Below are 19,572 nucleotides of genomic sequence, written 5' to 3' on the forward strand. Positions count from 1 at the left end.
TGTGTCTACACCTACAAAGATTAGAATCGTTCAGACAGTGATTTTGCCCGTGACACTCTATGGATGCAAAAGCTGGACTTTGAAGAAGCAAGATAGGAAAAGCATGGATGCTTTTGAACTTTGGTGCTGGAGAAGACTTTTGAGGATACCATGGACAGCCAGGAAAACAAACAAACAAATCATAGAACAAATCAATCCAGAATTTCCACTCAAGGCACAAATGACCAGGCTCAAACTATCATACTTCAGACACATTATGCGAAGACCCATCTCCCTTGAGAAGCCCATAATGCTGGGTGAAGGCAAGAGAAGAAGAGGACGACCAGCAGCAAGGTGGATGGACTCGATTACGACAGCAATGAATGCACTACTGAGAGACCTTAAAGGCCAAGTTGAAGACAGATCATCCTGGAGAGAATCTATCTATGTGGTTGCTAAGAGTCAACACCAGCTTGATGGCACTTAATCAGCCAATCAATCAAATGGGCCAACTCAGTATAAGGCAGCTTCCTATGTGTCTCTGTTTGTCTAAAATTAGTCAGAAAACTGAGTTTGCAAGCAGTAATGATACTTGGCACTTTTTGAATGTTCAAAGCATTTACATTATTGCGGCCTTAAAAGAACCCTGTAAGGGGGTCAGGTTCTTTGTCTGCAATGCAGATTTGAAGCTGAAGAATAATGGCTTGCTTGGTGTCACATGGAGAGTTTGTGGTTGAGGTGAGATTTGATTGAGACTAGATTTTAGCTGGGGATATCCTGGCTTATAGCTCTAGTTCATGGTTTGTGCTCCTACGCTACAGTTTTCAAGTGTGAAGGGTTTCAGCAGTAGCTTTGCTACTAATGTTCAGTTAGACCAACAGAATCTTGCTTATTCCATGTCTGAATTCAAGGGAGGCTTATTGTCTGAATTACCCCACTCTTTTCTGTATTGTCTGATGTTTAAAGTTTGTCTGATGTTTTAAAGTTTAAGTTTTACATGCATACTCATTATATTTACCATTTAAAACATCTACTCTTTCTATGATAATTATTATTGTTATTCACACTAATAAAACATCTATTCCCTTTCATGAAGGTCCACATTTTTTTTAAGAGTCTCTGATATTTTAGGGGACAAAATATATTTAGAAGTGTCGTAAAGGGCTTGAATATGGAACTGTTTGAACTTGGTGGGATTTACTTCTTCGTAAACATAGGATGGGATGTTAGGCCGAAATTGCCAGACTCCCTGTGAAAGCTGTATAAAGTTGGATAGGACTCTTTTTGCATTAGCAAATCATTCTTGGGTTAGTAAATGATGGCAGAAGTTTTGGTTTTCCATTTCTGTTGTTTATCAGAGGATATTTATTCTCGGCTGCCGTGTGAGGACAACTCCCTGGGTTATCATCCCATGCTCGCTCCAGGGCAGGACGTATGCTAATTCTAAAGCTATAAAAGTAGCCGGATGGTAACCCCACCCAGTTCTTTTCGTCCTGCTAACGCTCCAGGAAAGGACACTCAGCCTTGCTTCGTTCCTCAGATAAGTCTCCTTTTAACTTGCTCCTTCCTCTGCTTACGCCTCTCCCTTCGCCTTGGCTCCTCGGCTGCCCTCCTTCCCTCTCCCTCATCTTTTAAAAAAAAAAAAAAAAAAAGGCATTTCTTCAAAAAGGGTTCCCTGCCGAGCCTCAATCTCCACCCCACTCCCGCTCGTTTGCTCAGCCTATTTACTCAGTCCTCCGCTCCCCGCTTGCTGTCCAGACCTTCTCCCTCCCTCTCCCCCCTTCTGCCATGGAGCAGCCGCAGCCGTGCCTGCAGGGACTCCGATCACGGGCGGAGAGGCAAAAGACCCAAGCAGCAAAGGCGGACCGCTCCGCTGCGAGCGCGGCCGCCGCTAGACACGCTGCAGCCATGCCCAGGACCACCGCGTCCCCCCCGGGCGAGGGCACTTCGGCAGCACCGCCCCCCTCTGCGGGGGCGGGCGCCTCAAGGAAAGACCGACATGCTGCTGCCGGTGCGCGGGCGGGCGCACAGAGCGAAGGGCGCCATCTTGGCTCGTCCCTCGAGGAGGCAGAGCAGGCGAGGGCCCAGCGGCGGCGCAGGAGAGCCCAAGTGTTGGAACTGCTCACAGCGGCCCGTTCCTCGGAGGCCACCAGCTCCTCGGGAGAGGAGGAGGAGGGCATCGCACAGACCGAGGAGGGTGAGTGTGAGCGGCAGTCCCCTGGCGGAACGGGAGCTCCCGAGAGCAGGCAGCCCCTCTCCATGGCCCCTATTCAGGCTTCCCCATCGAATAGCCCCCCCCTGCTGGTACCAATAGCGCAGGCCCCGGCAGGAGACCAGGGAGCGGCCCCTCCCCCTCCCCCTCCCCCCTCCTCTGCAGCCCCAGGGCCAGAGATGCCGGAGAGCTGGAAAGCCTGGATCCGTGATCTGCTCTCGCAAGCCCTGCATCAGCGCAAGGCGGGAAAGAGGGGCCGTAAGCGAGGGAGGCGATCGCCCTCCCCCTCCTCTCCCTCCTCTTCCGATTCTGACTCCACCCCACATGGGAAATCCCACAGAAAGAGGCGGAAGGGCCGCAAGGGGCAGCAGAAGAGGCGTAGGGATCCCAGCCCCACTGCCACATGCCCTGCCCCAGCCCACTCCTCAGAAGACACGGGCCCAGAGTCCCCTACCCACCTAGGGAGGGTCCCTGCCCTGCCTCGTTCCCCCGTGGGCCAAGCTGATACTGCCCTTACAGAGGGGGTGTGCCCTGATCTGGCAGACTTGGGGGACGATTCCAGGGAAGAAGGGGAGTGGTCTGATGGTCAGGCAGGGATGGAGGAATCCACCCCTCAATTTAAGCGCCTTTTTCCATCTGACGATTTCTCCACATTGTTTGTTAAGGCCATGCGCACCCTGGGTCTCGATATTGAGGGTTTGCATCCTGGGGCTGCTCCCTCCAAGGAATCTCTGGTATTACCTACACATTCTTCACCAGAGCTCCTGTTCCCCTTGCCAAATACCTTCTCAGAGGTTCTCCAGCAGGAGTGGCAAGCACCAGCGGTCCAGAAGAAGGTCTCTTCCTTAGCTAATAAGCACTACGCGTTCATCCCCTCAGCAGCTGCACAACTCCAAACGCCTCCAGTAGATGCTCACGTCTCAGCCCTCACCTCTCGTGCGGTCCTCCCACGAGATGGAGAGTCAACGCTGAAGGATCCCGCCGAAAAGAGAATCGAAGTACAGTTAAGGAGAAATAACGATTGTATCTCTCTTTCTATCAGAGCCTCCATAGCCGCCTCCATCATTTCTCGGGCAGCACTGCTCTGGACCGATGAGTTGCTTCAGTCGCCTCCCCCAGATCCAGCCAGGTCCCGCCAGATTGCCCTAAAGCTCCAGAAGGCACAAGCCTACATTGCTGACACCACCCTGGATGCAGTACGTTTCGGGGCCCGAGCTACAGCTACTAATGTGATCGCTAGGCGAACCCTCTGGCTCCGCCACTGGCAGGTTGATGCAGCATCAAAAGCCAACTTAGCGGCAGTCCCCTTCTCAGCCACTAAGCTCTTTGGGGATGAAGCCCTTAAGGACATCCTCATTGAATCCAAGGATAGAAAGCTGACCCTTCCCAGCACAGCCAGGAGGGACGAGCGGCGCCCCTTTCGTAGGGGTCAGCCTCAGCAGCACCAATTTCGTTCCTTTCGCCCCTCCTTTCGCCCCCACGAGCGAGACAACAGATTTAGGCGCCCCAATTGGCCAAAGGGTAACTTCCCCGCCAAGTCCAATTCGAGAGCCCAGCCAGGCCAGCAGTTTAAACCACGTCAAGCACAGTGACTCTTAAAGATAGGAGGTCGCCTCTCCCACTTTTACCATGCCTGGGAGGCGTCCACCACAGACAAATGGGTCCTGAAAACAATTTTAGAGGGGTACTTAATAGAGTTGTCAGGCCCCCCATTACACAGGTTTCGGCCCACCCCAACTTCTCGTTCTTCCACAAGACACAGAATCCTTCAACAGGCCATAGACCACCTGTTAGCCATCGCAGCCATAGAGCCAGTTCCCCCTCAAGAGCACCGTCAAGGGCTTTATTCAATCTTATTCACCGTGCCCAAGCGGGACGGCTCCTACAGGGCGGTCCTCGATCTAAAATCCTTAAACCGATGGGTACGCAAGCGCAGGTTCCGTATGGAGACTCTCCGCTCCATCGCGGAGAGCCTACAACACGGGGACCTGATGGCATCAGTGGATCTGACAGAGGCCTATCTACACGTTCCTGTTCACCCTTTATCCCGTCATCTCCTCAGATTCTGTTACAGGGGAGCACATTATCAGTATCGTGCCCTCCCATTCGGGCTCTCCTCGGCCCCAAGGACATTCACAAAGGTGCTGGCTCCTCTAGTAGCCTACATCCGCCTGCAAAAGGTCCGCCTCTCGGCTTACTTGGACGATTTGATCGTGATGTCGCGAAACCATGCAGAACGAGACGTCCAGATCACCCTAGAGGCCCTGACGTCCCACGGCTTCCAGGTCAACTACGCCAAGAGCCACCTGTCGCCTACATTCCGTCTCCAGCACTTAGGAGTAGTCCTGGACACCCAAAGGGACCGATTCTTTCTTCCAGAGGAACGCAGACTCAAGATTTGGTCCATGACATCAAAGACCCTGGCGACCAGCAGGCCTCGCGTCCTTCAGCTGGCTCAGTTATTGGGTCTACTGGTTTCCTCCATCGACTCTGTCCCCTGGGCAAGGTTGCATCTCCGTTGCCTCCAATGGTTTCTCCTCCCCTTCCAGGAGGACATTTCCTCCAGGTCGTCCAGGAGGGTTCAACTGTCTCCAGAAGTGCGCTCCTCGCTCCGCTGGTGGCTCTGCAAGAGAAACCTAGAGGCCGGCAAGCCCTTTCTGGATCTCCCTCGAATTCTCATCACCACGGATGCGAGCCTTCGGGGATGGGGAGCTCACTGCCTTTCTCAGTCGGCCCAGGGCAGATGGTCCCCCGAGGAGTCGGGCCACAGCATGAACTGGTTGGAGCTCCGTGCGATTCGCCTGGCCCTTCAAGCCTTCCTACCTGCACTGAGGGGCAAGGATGTCCTGGTCCAGACCGACAATGTGACAGCAAAAGCACACATCAACCGGCAAGGCGGCACCAGGTCTCGCTCCCTTCATCAGGAAGCAGTTCTGCTCCTCCGCTGGGCCGAATCTCACCTGTCCTCCCTATCAGCAGTTCACCTGAAGGGAGAACTGAACGTACAAGCGGACTGGCTGAGCCGGCAGGACATCCACCCAGCCGAATGGACCCTGAGCCGCAGAGCCTTCTCATTCCTGTCCAGAAGACTGGGAACCCCTCAAGTCGACCTGTTTGCCTCTCCCAGCAACGCCCAACTTCCGCGGTTCTTCAGCCGGTTCCAGTGCCCACAGGCGGAACAGACAGATGCCATGACGGCTCCCTGGCCAAGGACCCTCCTCTACGCCTTCCCACCACTTCCGCTTCTGGCCAGACTTCTCAGGCGCATTCGGCTCCTGGGGGCCAGGGTGATTCTGGTGGCCCCTCATTGGCCCCGCAGGCCGTGGTTCCCAGAGATCCTGAACCTCGCAACCGGGCCTCCAGTTCTGCTTCCCATCTCCGCAGACCTGCTCTCGCAGGGCCCAGTACTCCATCCAGATCCCGCCTGGTTCCAGCTTGCCGCCTGGCACTTGAACGGGAGCTGCTAGGGGGCTTCGGTTACTCCCAGAGCGTTCTCGACACACTGATGGCCTCCAGACGCTCTTCCACTCACCGCATTTACCAGTGCACCTGGAGAGTTTTCCTCAGATGGTGCAGAAACAGACACCTGACTCCGAGGGCATGCTCCCTACCCGAGCTGCTACAATTCCTACAGGACGGCCTTGACAAGGGCCTTAAGGCCAATACCATCAAGCGGCACGCTTCGGCCTTGGCTCCTCTCCTGCTACCATTCAAGGGCAAGCCTCTCTTGTCCCATGCCCACCTGAAGCGTTTCCTGCGTGGAGCATCGCTAACATCCCCTCCTGTAGTACATAGGTTCCCCACGTGGGACCTCCACAAAGTCCTGCGGGTCCTTCACAAGCCTCCATTTGAACCGATTAGGTCCATTTCTTTACGCCTTCTCTCTCTGAAGTTGGCCTTTCTGGTGGCCGTCACCTCGGCCAGGAGGATCTCAGAATTAGCCTCACTGTCCTCCAACCCCAGGTTCTGTATATTCTCTGCCGATTCAGTAACCTTAATCCCGGACCCTTCAGTTCTCCCTAAGGTCGCCTCCATGTTCCACAGGTCTCAAAACCTGGTCCTGCCCTCTTTCTGTCCCAAGCCCGTCCACCCCAGGGAGAAGGAGTGGCATAAGTTGGATGTTCGCCGCTGCTTAAAGACCTACCTTAAAAGAACTGCCTCCTTCAGGACGACGGACTCGTTATTCGTCTCCTTCCTACCGGCCTCCATGGGCCAAAAGGTCTCCTCAGCTGTCATTGGTCGTTGGATCAGGGCCTGCATCTCCTTGGCATACGAGACCCAGCACTTGCCTCCACCCACGCGAATCACGGCGCATTCAACTAGAGCGGCCTCCACTTCAGCAGCGTTTTCCACCAATGCCCCGTGGGAGGAGATCTGCAGAGCGGCCACGTGGGCGTCCCCGTCCACCTTCACCAGGCACTACAAGATGGACACTATGCACTCTGCTCAGGCTGCCTTTGGCAGAAGGGTTCTGCAACACGTCCTTCCCCCTCAATAGCCTGGGACCCCCACCCTGGGTCACCTGGCTTTGGTATGTCCCCAGGGAGTTGTCCTCACACGGCAGCCGAGAATGGAGCATTGGTACTCACCATGAGGGCTTCTTCTGGCTGCCGTTGTAGAGGACAACTCGACCCTCCCTATGCGGTCCCAGACTCCTGGGGGGATGGGGCTCTATCTTCCTGCTGTTTTTTCTACCTGTTGGTTTACCTGTTGTTTTTTTTTACCTGTTTGTTTACCTGTTGGTTTACCTGTTTCCGTTTACTAGCTCTTTTTCTACTCATATATGTGTGTTATTGAGGTTGCCTTCCGTTCGAAGCTTGGCTGACTACAAGAACTGGGTGGGGTTACCATCCGGCTACTTTTATAGCTTTAGAATTAGCATACGTCCTGCCCTGGAGCGAGCATGGGATGATAACCCAGGGAGTTGTCCTCTACAACGGCAGCCAGAAGAAGCCTTCACGGTGAGTACCAATGCTCCATTTTGCAAACATTTCCAGCTTTAACATCAATACAATACTAAATAACAGAGCTGCATTGTCAGTTAAAAACATAAGACTGTGTGGTTCATTTATGACTTCAGCAGTATCATCTCAATCTCAGTTCAGTGCCTGTTCAGTAGTATAACATTCGACTGTTTCTCATGTTCAGCACCGTGCAGAAGCGTGAAATGGTGAATCCAGCTAGCATGAAACAAGCTCTGATTGCATCAGCACGCCGGCTTCCGGGAGTCAACATGTTTGAGCAAGGGCACGGCAAACTGGATCTTCTCAGAGCCTATCAGATTCTCAATAGCTACAAACCACAGGCCAGGTGAGGGTTTTATAAAATTTACTTTCAACACAGTCACCTACAGCTTTGTATGGCACGGAGAATGGACATTGTCTCTAAACTGCTTGGAGGGATTTGGGGTTTTTGCTTATATTTAAGGCAGATCAGTTTGAGGGCTTTGTTTTTAAAATGATGCAAAATACTTTCTTCATCATTAAGATTGTGAGGCTGCAGGCCCTGCAGCGTTTTATTGTACAGGGGCCTGTACCCAGGCTTACTTTTAAGTCGGCGCAGGCACAGTCATTCACACACAAAAACATATACGAGCATATTAGACAGCTGTACAACACAATGTCTGAATAGGGCTATTATGTCTGTGTACAACTTGAAACCCGCTTTTTTCCTTACGAGTGAAACGGGAGGCACGAGGAAGGGGCAGGACAAACCCAGCCACCACTTAGCTATTTCTGTTCTGTAGAGTTTCCCGTTCTTTTTCTGCGTTTAACGTTATTTCCAAAATTGTATTAATTTTAAATAAAGGGAGCATATTTGAATCTTCCTGATAGGTTTCTAATTTAATACCTATTTTTAAAACTGAAGATTTACAGGGGTGAACTAGAGCCGTTTGTTTTATTTGTATTATTTTTACATGTATATTTGGTTCTTCCTCCAAGGAGCCCAGCAGTGTCCATGGTTATGTTCCTCCTCGCAACAGCAATGTGAGGTAGTTGAGGCTGTGAGATAACTAACTGGCCCAGAGTCACTCAATGAGTTTCATAGCTGAATTTGAACTCAGCTCTCCCCACTTCTAGTCTAGCCACTACACCACACTGGCTCTCGGTCAAATCTTATTTTTGTTTTTGCTCTTTTAAATATATTTATACGTGCACTTGTATATTTTTCTCGCATGCTTAGTTTGAGTCCAAGCTACATCGACTTGACCGAATGCCCTTACATGTGGCCTTATTGCTCCCAACCCATCTACTACGGAGGCATGCCAACTATTGTGAATGTTACCATCCTCAATGGAATGGGAGTCACTGGAAGAATTGTAGACAAGGTAGGGTTTGGAAGAGTCCACGTTTGGCCAAACTGAAGGGTGGTTTCCATTTCCTTCACTAGGCAAGATATTTGAGAACTCGATGACTTGATCCTAACCACAGTTATGCTGAAGTTGGTCCCAATGCAACAAACTTAAAAACAGGATAAAATGATTAAAGGAATTTTTATGATATAAAATCAATTAAAATTAATTAAAAGCCTGAGAAAACAGGTGCGTCTTAAGGGTCTTTTTAAAAACAGCCAGAGATGGAGAAACTCCCATTTTAACAGGGAGTGCATTCCAGAGCTCTGGGGAGGCTGCAGAGAAAGCCCAGTCCCAAGTAGCCACCAAATGAACTGGTGGCAACTGCAACCAGACCTCCCCGGATGCTCTTAATAGGCAGGAGGGTTCATGACAAAGGAGGTGCTCTTTTAAATACCCTGGACCAAGCCAGGGTGATAAAATTTTTATTTTATTTTTTATATTGGAGGATGTAAATCTAAGCATGTTAAAATCATTTGGGATGGGGAAGTCAGTAATCTGCCTGAGTTTTGTGTAGTTCTGATGTAGTCTTTCCATCACGTGTGTACTTTCCATACGAGTGTGTGTGTGTTTGTTTAATTTATATGCCGCCTAATATAAAATCTCAACGCAATGTACAAAACTAACAACAATACAAAATATGCACATTTAAGAGCCATTAAAGGTAAAAATCATAATAGATAAAAACACATTACAATTTTAAAAATTAGATTTCAGTTAAAAGCCTGGGGAAATAGGTACATCTTCAGGGTCCTCCTAAAAACAAAGAGAGAAGGAGATGCTCTTATTTCAGCAGGGAGTGCGTTCCAAAGCCCAAGGGCAGCCACAGAGAAGGTCCGGCCCGAGTTAGCAATAGCAATAGCAATAGCACTTACATTTATATACCGCTCTATAGCCGGAGCTCTCTAAGCGGTTTACAATGATTTAGCATATTGCCCCCAACATTCTGGGTACTCATTTTACCGACCTTGGAAGGATGGAAGGCTGAGTCAACCTTGAGCCCCTGGTCAGGATCGAACTTGTAACCTTCTGGTTACAGGGCAGCAGTTTTACCACTGCGCCACCAGGGGCTCTACGAGTTGGCAGCAACTGTAACCGGACCTCTCCAGATGATCTTAATAGGCGGCAGGGTTCATGACAGAGAAGGCACTCTCAAGTACCCTGGACCTAAGCCGTTAAGTACTTTATAAGTAATAACCAATACTTTGTATTTCGTTTGGATACATATCGGCAGCCAGTGCAGTTCTTTTTAGAATTGGCATTATATGGTCCCTTCGGGTAGACCCAGAGACCAATCTGGCTGCTACATTCTGAACCAATTGTAGTTTCCAAACTACGTACAAAGGCAGCCCCATGTAGAATGCATTACAGTAGTCAAGCCAAGAGGTTACCAGAGGTTACCACCATTGTTTTAAGGCAGGCATCCCCAAACTGCGGCCCTCCAGATGTTGCTGAACTACAACTCCCAGCATCCCTAGACACAATTTTTTGTGGCTGGGTATGCTGGAAGTTGTAGTTCAGGTACATCTGGAGGGCCGCAGTTTGGGGATGCCTGTTTTAAGGTCATTAGTCTCCAGAAATGGATGTATCTGGCGTATCAACCGAAGCTGATAAAAAGCACTCCTGGCCATAGCCTCAACCTGCGAAACCAGGGAGAGTTTGGGATCCAGGAGCACTCCCAGACTACAAACCTGATATTTTAGGGGGAGTGTAACCCCATCCAGAACAGACAGATCTAAACCATCTCTCGGATCCCAACCCCCTGCAGACATTACCTCCGTCTTGTTTGGATTCAACTTCAGCCTGTTATCCCTCATCCAGCCCAGTATCGCCTCCAGGCAGGCAGTTCGCGGGGTCATGCCAGTTCCTGATGAAGTTGGTATGGAGAAATAGATCTGGGTGTCAATCAATAGTATATTGATATACTGTATATAATATATATATAGTATATTGATCAATGCTGTATTGATATCCTATATCAATATACTATACTTACAAAATGCTTGCACTTTCTGATCAAGCGGGTGTGTTGTACTCTGCCCCTCATTTTCACTGCCAAGATACCTTTAACAGGCTTGGGACCCCCAGCCTCTATGCATTAAGGACTCGTTTGTAATGCCACTCTAAGATGTAGCAACTCTCTGCTTCCCACCCCCCTCCTGTTCTTAAAAGTATGTCCATCAGTGTTTCAGTCAAACTGCTTTGTGTTTTCTGCTCTGCAGCCTGACTGGCAGCCCTATTTACCACAGAACGGAGATTACATTGAGGTGGCTTTTTCATATTCTCCTGTTTTATGGCCTTGGTCTGGATATTTAGCAATTTCTATCTCTGTTGCAAAGAAAGCAGCCTCTTGGGAAGGTATAGCACAAGGACACATCATGATCACTGTTTCCTCTCCTGCAGAAAATGAAGTAAGTGGGCCTCATTTTTGCTGCTATTTAGTAAGCTGTCTGGAGCTGGGTAACTTTTTAAGACTCTTGACCCAAGGAACCTACCTTGGACTGCCTTGACTTTGTGCTCATATTGTGGACAAATACTGGAAGAGAAATGTGTTCCAATAATGTACTTTTAGCAGCCTTTATCACTGTTGGCAAGGACTATAAAATGACAATCCAGCTGAGGAACCTTGCAATTAAAGATCAAGCAGAAGCCAAAGGGGTTTTAACTCTCCAGCTCTGGAAATCAATATGGACTCCTGGTTACTGCTGTACTATTTGGGAATCTGCTTTCCCTATAGACTTGCAAAAAATTCAGGAAGTATTGCATGATCTATATATTGGGGTTCTAGCACGGTTCCTTTAAAAAATACTGGTTTAAATTCTTACCCGGCGCAGGCTAGACTTGAAGTCTAAATATGTTTCATCCAGACATATTGTTGTAAATCAGGGTCCCCAGACGTTGCTGGACTAAAACTTCCATCTTCCCCAGCCTTCCGCCATTGTGGCTGGGGACGATGGGAGTTGTAGTCCAACATCTGGGGTCCCAAGTTTGAGAACCTTGGTCTAATTGGTATATTTGGGAATTTTGGGCTATTACCATCTCAGATATTACTATTGAGGGAGTTTTGACACTGAAACCCACCTGAATTCCCTAGAGCAGTGGTTCCCAACCTGAGGACCACCTCCAGATGTTGCTGAACTACAATTCCCAGCATCCCTGGCCCCAATAAATTGTAGCTGGGGATGCTGGGAGTTGTAGTTTAGCAACATCTGGAGGTCCTCCTCAGGTTGGGAACCGCTTCCAATGCCATAGCACAAACCTCTTTTGAAAGCTTTCTGTGAGTTGCTGTGCTGTTTTCTATGCAGCATTTGAGGGTGAGTGCTGAGTGGGTGTTCTTTGAGATCCAGGAACAAACAAACAAACCCTTTGGATGTGCAGAACTTGTTATATGGTCCTTTGGAATTCCAGCTGTGGTTCAAACAGCCATGTCTTTCTTGCCTCTGGTCCAAGGAGCTCAGATTACTCTCAGAACAGCCCCATGAGTGGGTGGGGCTCAGAGAAAGTCACCTGGCCTCTGCTTCAGTGAGCTTCATGGGGATTTGAATGTGGAGTGAACACAGGGGACTCTGAAGGTGGGAGGGAGGTGGAATGTTTTTATTTATTTACTTATTTTTATTTTATTTATGTATTTATTTATTTTTATTTCATTTTTATTTATTTACTTATTTATTTATTACATTTATATCCCGCTCTTCCTCCGAGGAACTCAGAGTGGTATACATGCGTCTTTTTACCCTCATAACAACCCTCTGAGATAGGTTAGGCAGTATCACTAGTGTAATAATTATACTGGACACTATACAAACCAATGAACTGTGGTGTATAACTAATGAAGTTATATTTGGGGAAATAATTTAAAGATGCTTTCTTGTTATTTATTTCAGTCAAAAGCTGGTGCTGAACAGACTTCAACAGTGAAACTCCCAATAAAAGTGAAAGTTATCCCAACCCCTCCTCGGAGTAAGCGGGTCCTCTGGGATCAGTATCACAATCTCCGCTATCCTCCAGGATATTTCCCGAGGGATAATCTGAGGATGAAGAATGATCCCTTAGATTGGTGTGTGCTTTATTTTAATGTAACACTGTTTTTCATACTGTAGAAATAAGCTTTATTGTGGTCAGAGACCAGCATAAAATTACACATTAAATGAAGGTAATATTAGAGAAAAGTTACATGTTGATAGAGGTGATTGCAAATACGATGATAGATATTGTGAAAAGGCTAGAATTAAGAATAACTACAGTTTAAAAAGAAACAAGCTACCGTACTAAGAAACTAAAACCGCTAAGCATACTATTTCCATAATAAAATGCACAGAAAAGATAAAAAGGGGAATTTAAAATAATAATATAGCTGAAAATATTACATATGTGGTAGAAAGCTAGAATTAAAATTAAGAATAGTTAAAACTAAAATGATTACCATAAATTGGAGTGTTACTAAAAATGGTAAGTCTTACATACTGGCCATTACACAAAAGTGTGTGTGTGTGTTTTGATACTGAACAGTTGCATTCTGAACTTGGTCTGGGCCTTTCTATTTCTATCCAGAGATGTTGCTGGCTCTGTTTTTGTTGAGGGGTGCTGGAGTATAAATTAGAGATAGTTTTCCACATTGGTGTGTGATGTGTTAATTTTATTCCAGGGGTTCCCAGCTTTGAGTCCCCAGATGATGTTGGATTACAACCCCCATCAACCCTAGCCACAATGGCCTTTGTGGAATGAATGGTAGTATGGTAGGGTGCTTACAGCCAGAGATTCACACTCTTCTTCAGATCTGCCTCTTGTCTTAGTGGTAGGCAAATGCTGAGGTTTGTGCAGAACAGGGTACAGAGTTTGAGTATGGAAGAACAAAGGCTCTTATTTTATTTTATTATTTATTTATGCTTCCTATTTATATACCACCTGATATATCTCTAGTCAATGTAAAATGGTTCACAATTTGATATTCAACTTTTGAACAAGCAAGGGGAGAAGGTGCCCCTCTTGCTTATAGGTTATATTTCACTTTTGAGAAGTATATTTTTTCCTCCTAGGAATGGTGACCACATTCACACAAACTTCAGGGATATGTACCAGCATCTGAGAAGCATGGGGTATTTTGTTGAAGTTCTTGGTTCACCATTTACATGCTTTGACGCCAGTCAGTATGGTAAGTAGCAATGAGCTTTCCTGGTTTTCCTTCATGCCACTTATTGGAAAACTTCATTTTAGGATTGCAACCATCAGGGGACTTTTCCAGTGTGTAAAGTCAGTCATAGAATCATGGTGTTAGAGGTGGCCTTGCCAGCCATCTCACCCTACTGCCTCTTTAAATTAAACGAATGCTTTTATTTAAGCTCATCTCAGTGTTGTGAGGAAAAATTAAAAGAGCTCTCTGATACCTTAAATATGAAGAGTGGTGTTTGTTTGTTTGTTTTAACATTTTATATCCCGCTCTTCCTTCAAGGAGCCCAGAGCGGTGTACTACATACTTAAGTTCCTCCTCACAACAACCCTGTGAAGTAGGTTAGGCTGAGAGAGGAGTGACTGGCCCAGAGTCACCCAGCAAGTCTCATGGCTGAATGGGGATTTGAACTCAGGTCTCCCCAGTCCTAACCTAAAGATCTGTGGCTGTTTCTAGTGAAAGAAGCAAGAGCTGTAGAAAAGGAGGACCAGAGTGATATTACCCCCCTTCCCTTTGACTGAGGGCATTGCTTCCCCCACCCTCCTTCCTTTCATTAGATAAATATCTGATTATTTTTGTGGAAGCAGGCAAGTTTTTTAAAAGTCTTTAAAGACATATCTTTTCACCCAGGCTTTTAATTAAATCCTGCTTTAATAGTTTTAACATTGTTTTAAAATATTGTTTTAAAATTTCAAATTGTAATGTTTTAATTTTTTTCCTGTTGTCATTTATTTTGTTTTAACAAATGTTTCAACCTTTTCTGTTGTCATTTGTTTTGTTTTGTTGTAAACCGCCCAGAGATAAACATTTTGGGCAGTACAAAAATATGTTAAATAAAATAAGTTGCAGTTGCTGTTCGTTTGTGCTCCACAGTTATGAATAGTCTTTCCTCATCTATGCAGGGACCTTGTTGATGGTGGACAGCGAGGAAGAGTATTTCCCTGAAGAAATCCCCAAGCTGCGGAGGGATGTTGATAACGGACTATCGCTTGTAGTATTCAGTGACTGGTACAACACTTCAGTGATGAGGAAAGTCAAGTTTTATGATGAAAACACAAGGTGTGTGTATTTGGGGGCCGCTGCAAGTGATGGGGGTTTCCGAGGTGACTTACCTGTTGGCAGCTAATAAGACAAGAGGGAAGCTTCGGAAATACTGAAGATGATAAATCCCTATTGTTGTAACTACTAAGTGGGACTGCAGTATTCAGTCAACTGATTAGTTACATTAATCAGAAGTACTTTGGCTAAAAGGGGGCCGTCAGATTAACTTGGGAGCAGATTTTGAAAAAACATTCAATTATTTTTAATACCAGTACATATTAAAAACTGCAGATGGCCACCGTTTTAGAGCCATTCCATCCTGTATACGTGTGAATACAGTATTTACTGTGCTATGGATTTCAGAAGTACTATCAGGCTATGAGCTTTATGGATTCTCTCTGATCCTTGCCCTATATGCACTGAAATGCTCTGCAGTGTCTTCTGGTGACCTTAATGTTTTTAAGAAGTGAAAAGTTAGTACAACTTAGTACAATTTAAAAAAAATACAGCTTTCTAAATCTTTAATTAACTTAAGCTGGGATTTTTAAAAATGCCAAGGGGAGTCAGTGGTAAATGTGCATAGATTTTTCTTAAGCCTCTTTGCAAATCTGAGGCTTAGCATTGGAGAGGCTTTTTCTACGGTATAAATGTGGACACCGTTGTCCTTGGTGTCTGCTGTCCCAGGATGGATATTGGGCATGGGGGATTCATATTTGCCCTGTAATAAAGGCCAGAGTTCTCTAGGTTGCAGTAACCTGTGCCATGCTACTGTTTTTGCAGGCAGTGGTGGATGCCTGACACCGGTGGAGCCAATATTCCAGCTCTAAACAATCTTCTTTCTGTCTGGGGCATGGCCTTTAGTGACGGGCTGTATGAAGGGGATTTCACCATGGCAAGCCATGAAAGTAAGTGGGATGGTACTTAACCTCACACCAGCGGCTGACCATGTGTGAGAGAGCCAGCTGTGTAGCTGTTAGAGTGTGGGACTAGGGAGAGCCGGGTTCAGATCCCCACTCAGCAATGAAATTCATTGGGTGACCCTGGGACAGTCTCCCTTTCTCGGCTGCCGTGTGAGTACAACTCCCTGGGTTATCATCCCATGCTCGCTCCAGGGCAGGACGTATGCTAATTATAAAGCTATAAAGGTAGCTGGATGGTAACCCCACCCAGTTCTTTTCGTCCTGCTAACTCTCCAGGAAAGGATACTCAGCCTTGCTTCGTTCCTCCTCAGGTAAGTTTTGTTTTTAACTTGCTCCTTCCTCCGCTTAAGCCTCTTCCCTTCTTCTTGGCTCCTCGGCTGCCCCCCTCCTCTCCCCATCACCTTCCAAAAAAAGGGGGGGGGGATTTTCCTTTACAAAGGCTCCCTGCTGAGCCTCAGTCTCCACTCCACCCCGCTCGTTTACTCAGCCCTCCGCTCCCCGCTTGCTGTCCAGACCTTTCTCCGTCCCTCTCCCCCCTTCTGCCATGGAGCAGCCGCAGCCGTGCCTGCAGGGACTCCGACCACGTGCGGAGAGGCAAAAGACTCAAGCAGCAAAGGTGGACCACCCCGCTGCGAGCGCGGCCGCCGCTAGACACGCTACAGCCGCGCCCAGGACCACTGCGTCTCCCCTGGGCGAGGGCACTTCGGCAGCACCGCCCCCCTCTGCAGGGGCGGGCGCCTCAAGGAAAGACCGGCATGCTGCCGCCGCTGTGCAGGCAGGCGCACAGAGCAAAGGACACCATCTTGGCTCATCCCTCGAGGAGGCAGAGCATGCAAGGGCCCAGCGGCTGCGCAGGAGAGCCCAAGTGCTGGAGCTTCTCACAGCGGCCCAATCTTCGGAGGCCACCGGCTCCTCGGGAGAGGAGGAGGACATCGCACAGACCCAGGAGGGTGAGTTTGAGCGTCATTCCCCTGGCGGAACGGGTGCCCCTGAGAGCAGGCAGCCCCTCTCCATGGCTCCTATTCAGGCTTCCCCATTGGATAGCCCCCCTCTGCTGGAACCAATAGCGCAGGCCCCGGCAGGAGACCAGGGAGCAGCCCCTCCCCTCCCCCCTCCTCTGCAGCCCTAGGGCCAGAGATGCCGGAGAGCTGGAAAACCTGGATCAGTGATCTGCTCTCGCAAGCCCTGCATCAGCGCAAGGCGGGAAAGAGGGGCCGTAAGCGAGGGAGGCGATCCCCCTCCCCCTCCTCCCCCTCCTCTTCTGATTCTGACTCCACCTCGCATGGGAAATCCCACAGAAAGAGGCGGAAAGGCCGCAAGGGGCAGCAGAAGGGGCGTAGGGATCCCAGACCCACTGCCACACGCCCTGCTCCAGTCCACTCTTCAGAAGACTCATGCCCAGAGTCCCCTACCCACCTAGGGAGGGTCCCTGCCCCACCTCATTCCCCCTTGGGCCAAGCTGATACAGCCCTTACGGGGGGGTTGCCCTGATCTGGAGGACTTGGGGGACAATTCCAGGGAAGAAGGGGAGTGGTCTGATGGACAGACAGGGATGGAGGAATCCACCCCTCAGTTTAAGCGCCTTTTTCCATCTGATGATTTCTCCACGTTGTTTGTTAAGGCCATGCGCACCCTGGGTCTCAATATTGAGGGTTTGCATCCTGGGGCTACTCCCTCCAAGGAATCTCTGGTATTACCTACACATTCTTCACCAGAGCTCCTGTTTCCCTTGCCAAATACCTTCTCGGAGGTTCTCCAGCAGGAGTGGCAAGCACCGGCGGTCCAGAAGAAGGTCTCCTCCTTAGCTAACAAGCACTACGTGTTCATCCCCTCAGCAGCTGCACAACTCCAAACGCCCCCGGTAGATGCTCACGACTCAGCCCTGACCTCTCGTGCGGTCCTCCCACGAGATGGAGAGTCGACGCTGAAGGACCCTGCCGAAAAGAGAATCGAAGTATCTCTCTTTCTATCAGAGCCTCCATAGCTGCCTCTATCATTTCTCGGGCAGCACTGCTCTGGACCGATGAGTTGCTTCAGTCTCCTCCCCCAGATCCAGCCAGGTCCCGCCAGATTGCCCTAAAGCTCCAGAAGGCACAAGCCTACATTGCTGACACCACCCTGGATGCAGTACGTTTCGGGGCCCGAGCTACAGCTACTAATGTGATCGCTAGGCGAACACTCTGGCTCCGCCACTGGCAGGTTGATGCAGCATCAAAAGCCAACTTAGCGGCAGTCCCCTTCTCAGCCACTAAGCTCTTCGGGGATGAAGCCCTTAAGGACATCCTCATTGAATCCAAGGATAGAAAGCTGACCCTTCCCAGCACAGCCAGGAGGGACAAGTGGCGCCCCTTTCGTAGGGGTCAGCCTCAGCAGCACCAATTTCGTCCCTTTCGCCCCTCCTTTCGCCTCTGCGAGCGAGACAACAGATTTAGGTGCCCCAATTGGCCAAAGGGTAACTTCCCTGCCAAGTCCAATTCGAGAGTCCAGCCAGGCCAGCAGTTTAAACCCCGTCAAGCACAGTGACTCTTTAAAGATAGGTCGCCTCTACCACTTTTACCATGCCTGGGAGGCGTTCACCACAGACAAATGGGTCCTGAAAACAATTTTAGAGGGATACTTAATAGAGTTGTCAGGCTGCCCATTACACAGGTTTCTGCCCACCCCAACATCTCGATCCACCACAAGTCACAGAATCCTTCAACAGGCCATAGACCACCTGTTAGCCATCGCAGCCATAGAGCCATTCCCCCCTCAAGAGTACCGTCAAGGGCTTTATTCAATCTTATTCACCGTGCCCAAGCGGGACGGCTCCTACAGGGCGGTCCTCGATCTAAAATCCTTAAACCGGTGGGTACGCAAGCGCAGGTTCCGTATGGAGACTCTCCGCTCCATCGCGGAGGGCCTACTACACGGGGACCTGATGGCATCAGTGGATCTGACAGAGGCCTATCTGCATGTTCCTATTAACCCTCTATCCCATCATCTTCTCAGATTCTGTTACAGGGGAGCACATTACCAGTATCGAGCCCTTCCATTCGGCCTCTCCTCGGCCCCAAGGACATTCACAAAGGTGCTGGCTCCTCTAGTAGCCTACATCCGCCTGCAAAAGGTCCGTCTCTCAGCATACCTGGACGATTTGATCGTGATGTCGAGAAATCATGCAGAACGGGACGTCCAGATCACCCTAGAGGCCCTAACGTCCCACGGCTTCCAGGTCAACCACGCCAAGAGCCACCTGTCTCCTACGTTCCGTCTCCAGCACTTAGGAGTAGTCCTGGACACTCAAAGGGACTGATTGTTTCTTCCAGAGGAACGCAGACTCAAGATTTGGTCCATGACATTGAAGGCCCTGGTGACCAGCAGGCCTTGCGTCCTTCAGCTGGCTCAGTTATTGGGTCTACTGGTTTCCTCCATTGACTCTGTCCCCTGGGCAAGGTTGCATCTCCGTTGCCTCCAATGGTTCCTCCTCCCCTTCCAGGAGGACATTCCCTCCAGGTCGTCCAGGAGGGTTCAACTGTCTCCAGAAGTGCGCTCTTCGCTCCGCTGGTGGCTCTGCAAGAGAAACCTAGAGGCCGGCAAGCCCTTTCTGGACCCCCCTCGGATTCTCATCACTACGGATGCGAGCCTTCGGGGATGGGGAGCTCACTGCCTTTCTCAGTCGGCCCAGGGCAGATGGTCCCCCAAGGAGTCGGGCCACAGCATGAATTGGTTGGAGCTTCGTGCGATTCGCCTGGCCCTTCAAGCCTTCCTACCTGTGCTGAGGGGCAAGGATGTCCTGGTCCAGACCAACAATGTGACGGCAAAAGCACACGTCAACCGGCAAGGTGGCACCAGGTCTCGCTCCCTTCATCAGGAGGCAGTTCTGCTTCTCCAGTGGGCCGAATCTCACCTGTCCTCCCTA

The 19,572-nt window shown here is 49.2% G+C and overlaps 1 protein-coding gene across 1 annotated transcript in view; it reads left to right on the forward strand.

The window, feature by feature from the left end:
* The window catches only part of MBTPS1 (membrane bound transcription factor peptidase, site 1), a 54,793-nt gene that overhangs the window by 12,466 nt on the left and 22,755 nt on the right, over positions 1-19,572 (forward strand). Inside the window, exons 11-17 of the mRNA XM_053271140.1 lie at positions 7,340-7,501; positions 8,375-8,519; positions 10,766-10,954; positions 12,428-12,600; positions 13,580-13,695; positions 14,613-14,769; positions 15,532-15,656. Of these exons, the coding sequence (XP_053127115.1) occupies positions 7,340-7,501; positions 8,375-8,519; positions 10,766-10,954; positions 12,428-12,600; positions 13,580-13,695; positions 14,613-14,769; positions 15,532-15,656 (1,067 nt within the window). The remainder of the gene's footprint in view (positions 1-7,339; positions 7,502-8,374; positions 8,520-10,765; positions 10,955-12,427; positions 12,601-13,579; positions 13,696-14,612; positions 14,770-15,531; positions 15,657-19,572) is intronic.

Source organism: Hemicordylus capensis, chromosome 9 (genome assembly GCF_027244095.1).
Source record: "Hemicordylus capensis ecotype Gifberg chromosome 9, rHemCap1.1.pri, whole genome shotgun sequence".
NCBI classification, from domain to species: Eukaryota; Metazoa; Chordata; class Lepidosauria; order Squamata; family Cordylidae; genus Hemicordylus; species Hemicordylus capensis.